The sequence below is a fragment of the Herpailurus yagouaroundi genome, unplaced genomic scaffold (assembly GCF_014898765.1).
Source record: "Herpailurus yagouaroundi ecotype Mexico unplaced genomic scaffold, PumYag 140, whole genome shotgun sequence".
In the NCBI taxonomy this organism is placed as follows: Eukaryota; Metazoa; Chordata; class Mammalia; order Carnivora; family Felidae; genus Herpailurus; species Herpailurus yagouaroundi.
Window position 1 is genome coordinate 55,382,425 of NW_024412395.1, and position 8,770 is coordinate 55,391,194.

General features: G+C 41.3%; 1 protein-coding gene across 4 annotated transcripts in view; it reads right to left on the reverse strand.

Moving 5' to 3' along the window:
- The window catches only part of WIPF1 (WAS/WASL interacting protein family member 1), a 106,192-nt gene that overhangs the window by 4,803 nt on the left and 92,619 nt on the right, over window positions 1-8,770 (reverse strand). For all 4 annotated transcript variants that reach the window (XM_040475433.1, XM_040475431.1, XM_040475432.1 and 1 more), the window contains 2 exons: window positions 4,247-4,459; window positions 3,417-3,530 (listed from right to left, as the gene is read on the reverse strand). In XM_040475433.1, the coding sequence (XP_040331367.1) occupies window positions 3,417-3,530; window positions 4,247-4,459 (327 nt within the window). The remainder of the gene's footprint in view (window positions 1-3,416; window positions 3,531-4,246; window positions 4,460-8,770) is intronic.

Genomic DNA, 8,770 nt, shown 5'->3' on the forward strand with positions numbered 1-8,770 from the left:
AGAAGAAGACACTGGCACCCCATTACCTTGCCTCTTCCTTCTGCCGTCCCGACCACATTTTTTCTTGGGCCCATACCCAAGCAAAGACTCATCTAGATGGAAACCAGTCATCCATCATGGAGCCCTGACCATCAGCTGACATACCATAGGTGGTTAGAAAAATGAGGGCTGGCCTTATGCAAAGCTGCAATTAGGTGGCACAGCTCAGGGCCGCCTGGGTGCCCTCCAGGCTGGTGCCCTACCTGGAGGCCACTGCAGCTATAGGAGCAGAATAAAAACCACTCGGTAGTATTTTAGTTAAATGATCCAGAGATAATCCATTCAACACCCAGAATGCTGGAATATTTAAAGCAAATCTACAAAAACATTTTTGGGGGCAGTGGACGTTAATTCAATTTAAGAAACATTCTGAAACGCCTACTATGTTTCAGGTTCTGTGCCACTTGAGGAAGATGCAATCATAAGCAGGACAGTTCCAGTCCTCAGGCTGTGTTCAGTCTTAAAGACAGAAGGGTAGGGAAGGGAATGTGTTCAGCTATTAAATTAAAAACCTAGGGGAAGGGGGTTGATTCTGTTACTGACTTAAATACACAAAGAGCACTTCAAGTAGATTAAGAATGCTTACACGAAACCAGGAAAAATATTTAGAGTCTACGTGAACAGCTCCTTAAAGTGAATTCATTTCTTAGTGCCCCACAAATGAAGTGAAACAAGCTGTTTTCTTATCAGAGAGAAGCCCCTCTTCACGCCACACACACACACAGAACAAAGATACCTGTCCCACACAAAGGCTTATTTTCCACTCTTGTATAAATGTATTACACTTACACCTTTTTTATTAGTTATCTTCTAGGAATAGAGTATTCCACATAAATGAGTTTTTCTAGTAATTACACTTTCCCTTCCAAGCAGCAGTATTCTGTTTACTTCTGGCATTTGTTCATGGAAATTTTTAAAAAATATTTTCTAGTGTGCCTGGGTGGCTCAGTCGGTTGAGCGTCTGACTTACGACTCAGGTCATGATCTCACGGTCTGTGAGATCGAGCCCCACACTGACAGCACAGACAGCACAGGACCCACTTGGGATTCTCTCTACCTCTCTCTCTGTCCCTCCCCTGCTCTCACTTTCTCTGCCTCTCAAAATAAATAAATAAATAACATTAAAAATAAAATAAAATATTTTCTAATTCTTTGAATTCTTCAGCAGAGGCACAGAGCACAGTTTGACCTATTCTTCACAACCCCGCGGAAACTCCTGTATTGTCCTGTGCTATGATACAAAGTACAACTCTGTGCCCCTGTCACACAGCCAGTCCCTCTCAGGACCTGGGACTCCCACCTATCACGTCTCCCTGAAGCCACTGATTTTGCTTTTAACCAGCCTTGACTTCAGCTATGAATCTGCTCAGTGGCTGGGAAACAACCAACCAAAAATTATTTAAGAACTGTGTGTTGGGGCACTGGGTGGCTCAGTTGGTTGAGCCTCTGGCTCTTGATTTCGGCTCAGCTCATGATCTCATGGTTTGTGAGCTCGATCCTCAAGTGGGGCTCTGTGCTGACTGCATGGAGCCTGCTTAGGGTTCTCTCTCTCTCCCTCTCTTTCTCTCTGCCCCTCCCTGGCACATGCACGTGTGTGCATGCGCTCTCTCTCAAAATAAATAAACTTAAAAAAAAAATACTGTGTGTTAAAGGGTCAACAGGCACCGCGTATGTGTGAGGAGCTCCATCTAAGGAATGAGGACAAGGCTAGGGACGCTTTGGCATTTATCTGAAAATGCTCACTTTTTCTCCATACATTTCTGGTTTGGGAGTTTGGTTCTAAATCTAAGACTGTCACAAGTCTGAGCCTCAGCACTGAATCTGTATATTTCATGCTAATTCTTTCTGAGTTCTAACCACTTATTGTGTTGAAATTTCAGTTTCACTATTTCTTCTTGTTCACCTTTTTGTTTCAACAGGAGAAAGGAGATTCACTTCTTCATGGTGGCATTACATATTTTAGTAAAACCCAGAAACAACCTAAATGTCCAATAATGGTAAACTAAATTACTGTATGCTGACTTGATGGAATGGGCAAGTGTTTTACTAAGCAAAATCATGTGAATCCCACCAAAAAACTGCACTCTATAATTATAACTACAAATCAATTTGAGTTATATGGATAAAAATGAGCAGAGGACCTGGTAAAATGAAAATAAATGTTATGTGGAGATTTTATGAAGATTATGTAGAAAGATTATGGGTGTATTTAAAATTTTCATGTAATGTTCTAGAAGCTAAAATCATAATATATTTATTTTATTTTACTTTAATATTTTTAAGATTTTATTTTTTTAGTAATCTCTACACCCAAGGTGGGGCTCAAGCTCACAACCCCGAGATCAAGAGCATGCTCCACTGACTGAGCCAGTCAGGTGCCTCTTAATATTTTCATTTATTTATTTTTTAATTTTTTAAAGCTTATTTTTATTTAGAGAGAGAGAGAGAGAGAGAGAGAGAGAGAGAGAGAGAGAAACACAGAATCCCAAGCAGGCTCCGTACACTGTCAGCATAGAACCTGATGAGGGGCTTGGACCCACAAACTGCAAGATCATGACCCAAGCCAAAATCAAGAGTCAGATGCTTAACAGACTGAGCCACCCAGGTGCCCCATCCCCTTATTATTTTTTTAAGTAATCTCTACACCCAACATGGGGCTTGAAGTCAAGACCCTGAGATCAAGAGAGTCACATGCTCTACTGACTAAGCCTGCCAGGTGCTCCTAATCCTAATATATTGAAAATATCAAGGGGCGCCTGGGTGGCGCAGTCGGTTAAGCGTCCGACTTCAGCCAGGTCACGATCTCGCGGTCCGTGAGTTCGAGCCCCGCGTCAGGCTCTGGGCTGATGGCTCAGAGCCTGGAGCCTGTTTCCGATTCTGTGTCTCCCTCTCTCTCTGCCCCTCCCCCGTTCATGCTCTGTCTCTCTCTGTCCCAAAAATAAAATAAACGTTGAGAAAAAAAAAAAAATGAAAATATCAAAGCAGTTACAGTGAGTTTTTGTTATAATTATTAAGACATTTGGCTAGTCTCAAAACTGGTAGTAATAGAAGATGCCTCTATTTGTGCTATCTTAGGAAAATCGAAATTGGGAAGGCTGTCCAAACAAGCAAAGCAATAAAATTTAACCTATTAGCAAACCAGTTATTTTGAGCTTGTAATGACACATTAAAATGATCATTTCTCATATGCATTCTGGATATCTCCATTTTTCCCTATTGCTTGTGGAAGGGGAGTTTACCAGAATGTAGACAGCTCCATATGGGGCTCTCTGCCCCACACTAGGCAAGAGGCCTGGATTTCCTATACAACCCTGAGTTGTATATAACCCAGGCTATTCCAGTATGAAGCCACCAAAAGTCCTTGCAGAAATACTCACTCCGGGTTTCATTTCTTGCCAGTTTACTGGGATAACTTTTGGCCGTTGGTACATATGGCTCTGGAGGTGGCAAATCAGAAATCGGATGGAAGTAGAATCTGCTTTCCCACTCATCTGAGAGAGAGAAACAAACAGTATCTTCAGTAACAATCTGCTATAAAGATTTATGTAATGAAAGGAGAGAACCGCAGAGATCACTTCTAGTTGTATGCCTAGAAGTTTAAAGCTCAAAATGCTACAAGTCACTGATTAGCACGTCAATGGAATACAAAGCAAATCAAAGCAAAGACAGATAAATAATGCAAGTGATTTTAATTAGAGTGATTAGGACCCAGCCAGTCCCTCTCAGGAGCTAGGGGCTAAAGTCGGAGATACCTTTCTTCCCACCAGTGGGCAAAGAAGTAACTGGGGCCCTCTCATAACAAAGGCAGGGGAAACTGGCTTATGAACTGTAAACCATGGTGCCTCTTGACTACAGCCAACTGTTGAGAAAGGTAGATAAGGCAGGTAATAAGGTAAACTACAAAAAAAAAATTTTTTTCAGAGTGAGTCCTGGGATCTTCTAGAAAGTTAACCAAAATGAGACTTTAACAACGAGAGAGAAAAATGAACTGCCTTTTTGAAAAGTGGAGGAGGGAGGATTACTACTTTTAATTTCAAATTATAGTGGTCTCTAATGGTTACTTAGATCAGAGCAGTGCAGTGTGATAAGAATGAGGTTCACAGAAACAAGAAATGTTAACGCAAGCACACAAACAACAAACACAAATTTACCAATCAGTTGTCCCATAGCCTGAAAATGTTTCCAAGGAGTTGGGACCCCACCTTACCTTCACCTGAAGAGTCTTGGAAGCCATTTCTAATTGATGTTGATGGTGGAGGAGGGGGAGGTGCCCCAGCACCAGGCCTGTCGGGAGGAAGAGGAGGCCTAGGTCCACTCCTGGCACTATCTACTCCACTCCTGGACGGCAACTGGGGGGTGGCAGGCAGGGCCCGAGATGTGCTGCCATTTCTGCTTATTGGAGGGGGTGGTGGGAGAGGGCCTGGAACAAAAAAAAGGACAACATTTAGTGCAATACCTTACATCCTACATTACTAACGCTATGTCACCATCAGTGTGCAATTATTGAACACCTGCTGGATACATGCCCTATAATTGGAAATGGTGGAGACTTTCTAAGAGAGTTTTGTCAAGCAATGAGTAAGCACATATAAACAGAACTGAACTTACATACACATGTTTGTGTATAAAGAGTGCATATTGATAGTTAAATGGCTGTTTTGGTTTTGAGACAGTACTGATACAGTTAGGTTGAGAACAGGTGATAATTAGTCCATGTATACTGACAGCTGTATACTTTAAAAAATACTTTATAATCCTTTTAAATAGCTACTGAACTAGTTTCTGTGACAATTATGAAATAAATGCCATTTTAAAAAGAATTACTGGGGTGCCTGGGTGGCTCAGTCAGTTAAACGCCCGACTTCAGCTAAGGTCATGATCTCACAGTCTGTGAGTTCGAGCCCCACGTCAAGCTCTGTGCTGACAGCTCAGAGCCTGGAGCCTGCTTTGGATTCTGTGTCTCCCTCTCTCTCTCTGCCCCTCCCCTGCTCATGCTCTGTCTCTCTCTGTCTCAAAAATAAATAAAAACATTTAAAAAATTTTTTTAAAGAATTACAAAAAGAATAAGATAGTTATGAAGTTATTTTAGGTCTTTAGAGGGACTAGATTCTTTAAATGCACACTGGTATTGCTAATTACACACGCATGTTTCCATGATGCATACAATCTGTTTCCAGACAAGTGGCATCAGGAAGCCAAATACCAATCATCCTAAGAATGGCAGGAGTTCCTTCTTGGTTCTTCCTCTTTGGGGTGGCAGACTAACAGGGAGCAACAAACAGCTAGTCCCTGTGCATGGCTACACATGCTGGCGTAGAGCCCTGACCCTGAGCAAGCTGGTTACTACATGGAACTTCATTACTATATACCTAAGAGCACCTGATAGTCATCTCACAGCACTCTTGCCAGGAATAAGTAGCCAAAAAATCAAATAAAAAGTACTCTTTAAGTATTTGAAACCATTTAAAAAAATTCAGTGGTATGGTAGAATCAGAAAATTTTAATTTCCTAAAAATAAAACAAAATTCTTCTTTTTGATAATACAAAAGAAACCTCTCTTGCTTGTCCCATCTTCCAAATTCAGAGGCTATTTGGGTTATGAGTAAATGAAAAAAAAAAAAAAAAAAAGAACTTGAGCATTCTGATGCAAATCAAAATGGCCTTAGTAATTATTCCTGGTCTTCAGCAGCATGCTTTGCTCGCAAGATGCTGGCATTTTATGTAAATACGTGTTATAGCTCTATAAATGTAAATATCTCTCATTAACTACAGAATCAGAAACCAACTGGAGGGCCTTAAACCGAACAACCCACCCATTGCAGGTATCCCTGCCCGAAGTCTTGGCCCAAACCCCTGATGGGGGTGAGAGGCGTGCCCAGCCCTGGCTGGCCTCTCAAGGAGTCTTCAGTGCTTTTCCCAGCAGGGTTTATTTATTGCCCCATCTGTTTGCAATTGCTGGAGTCCCAGTCAGGAGGAGATGATTTATTGGGGGGCAAGTGTCTCACACGCTGTGGGTGAACTTCACTGGTACTATCGCTACATAACTGTCACTAAATGCAAACTAGATTTCCAATATTATGGGGCCTGGTGCTATTAACTTGATCAACCTGGTATCTTTCTCTCTCTTTTTTTTAATGTAAATGTTCATGTTCCTAACTCTCCAACCTTCTAGGCCCCCTGCTCTAACCCTCGGCATGCATAACAAAAAACAGATTTCAATTTCTAATAATAAAATAATAATAATAAGCCATCATTGAATGGTACTGCATGCTAGGGATTAAGATAACCACGATACATACTTGTCTCATTTAACTCTTACGACCCTGAGAAGTGTAGGGACAGCAGATGAGGCCTCTGATGTTGGAAGGTTAAAAAGCTCAAGTCAGGAGGCTAATGACTGCAAGAGTCTGGATTTGGCTCCAAATATGTCAAATTCTAAAGCCCACACCAAGCCAACCCACCCCTCAAAATACAGATGGCCCTTGATGACCTCTCATAGGATCCTTGTAGGAATGTAAGTTGGTAAGAATTTTCAATTTGGCAAAACCTATGAAATCTATAATTTTTCCTGAATACCTGACCAAAATATTGCATTTCAAGGATTTAATCCCAAGGAAACACATAGAAATGTGCAAAAATATTTAGATACAAGAATGTATTCCTTGCATTGTCTGCAACAGCAAAAATCTAGAGATGGTCCATATGATTAAATAAATTAAGGTACATTTGTAGGCCATTATTATGCAGCCATTAGAAGTTAGGCTGTAGAAGAATAGTTAATCCTATCAGAAAATGTTAATGAGATTGTTAAATAAAAAACAAACTATCAAATAGTATGCATAGTGTGATACTGATTTTGTAAACATATATATGCGTATATATAAATATACACACACATTTATTTTTCTTTCTTCCTTTTTTGTTTTAGTTAGCTCTATGCCCAACATGGGGCTTGAATTCAGAACCCCAAGTTCAGGAGTCGCATGCTCTACTGACTGAGCCAGATGGGCACCCCCATAAACCATACATTTTAAAAAGAATGAAAAGGGGCACCTGGGTGGCTGAGTTGGTTAAGCATCCAACTTTGACTCAGGTGATGATCTCGTGGTTCATGAGTTTGAGCCCCACATCGGGCTCTGTGCTGACAGCTCAGAGCCTGGAGCCTGCTTCAGATTCTGTGACACCCTCTCTCCCTGCCCCTCCTCTGTTCACACTCTGTCTCTCAAAAAATAAACGTTAAAAAAAAAAGTTTAAAAAAAATAAAAAGATTGAAAAGATAATAAAAAATGTTATGAATGATTATTTCTGGGTGGTGGTAGTGAAGGAATACAGATCATTTTTGTTGTCTTTATATTTTTCTGTATTTTCCATAATAAACAGACGTGATTTAGGTAATCGAAGGAAATAATAAATAGGGGCGCCTGAGTGGCTCAGTCAGTTAAACATCCAACTCTCGATTTCGGCTCAGGTCATGACTCACATTGGTGAGTTTGAGCCCCGCCTCGGGTTCTGTGTTGACTGTGTGGAACATACTTGGGATGCTCTGTCTTCCTCCCTCTCTGCCCCTCCCCTGCTCATGCTCTCTCTCTCTCAGAAATAAATGAACACTAAAAAAAAAAGAAAGAAATAATAAATGTTACAGCTATATGTCACAGCCTATCCTATTTAGGGGAAGAATGAATCTGTTGATTTGTCTATTTGGTAGAGTCATGCAACCAGCTCTTCAATCACCTTGGGGGAAAACCCGTAGTGGTTAGATAAGAAGAAAACATTGCACTTCATTCATTGGACTATCTGTTCTCGTTTGTTCTTTGAAGAATACTTAATGAGATGCCATGATGTGCAGGGATCGGACTGAAGGGACTACTAGTAGCTTTTCAGATTTGTAGCCTACTCTCTGTGGCAGAGTGGTTTCAAGTAGTGGTTCTCAGACTTCGCAGAACATTAGAGTCACTGGGGAGCCTCCAGATATCTTGATGATCTGTCTATAACCCAGACCAATGAAACCAGAAACCGTGGGGAAGGGACCCAGGCATCCACGTTTTAAAGCTCCCCAGGTGATTCTAGAACGTGGTCATGTTCACAGACTACTGGTTTATTTAATTTTTTTTTTTTTTCCAACGTTTATTTTTTTTTATTTTTGGGACAGAGAGAGACAGAGCATGAACAGGGGAGGGGCAGAGAGAGGGAAACATAGAATCGGAAACAGGCTCCAGGCTCTGAGCCATCAGCCCAGAGCCTGACGCGGGGCTCGAACTCACGGACCGCGAGATCGTGACCTGGCTGAAGCCGGACGCTTAACCGACTGCGCCACCCAGGCGCCCCAACAGACTACTGGTTTAAAGAGTGTTTATTAGGTTTTTGAGGTCACAGGGCAAAAGGTTAGCTTCTCCTAAAGAAACATATGCCCGAGCTCTGTGCCCCGAAGCCTGGATCCTGCTTTGGATTCCGTGCCTCCCTCTCTCTCTGCCCCTCCCCAACTCACTCTGTCTCTCTCAAAAATAAGTAAACATTAAAAAAAATTAGAACAACAAAAAAATGCCCCATTTCCAGGCATCCTGTATATATAATAAGGTTAAATTTAAAATGTAGATGGTTCTCCTGAACCCATCAATAGCCACTGTGTAATATAAAGCACCTATTATAATTAGGAGAGAGTACAAGCTCTAGGGAATCCTCATTTCATTTCATTTCATTTCATTTCATTTCATTTCATTTCATTTCATTTCAT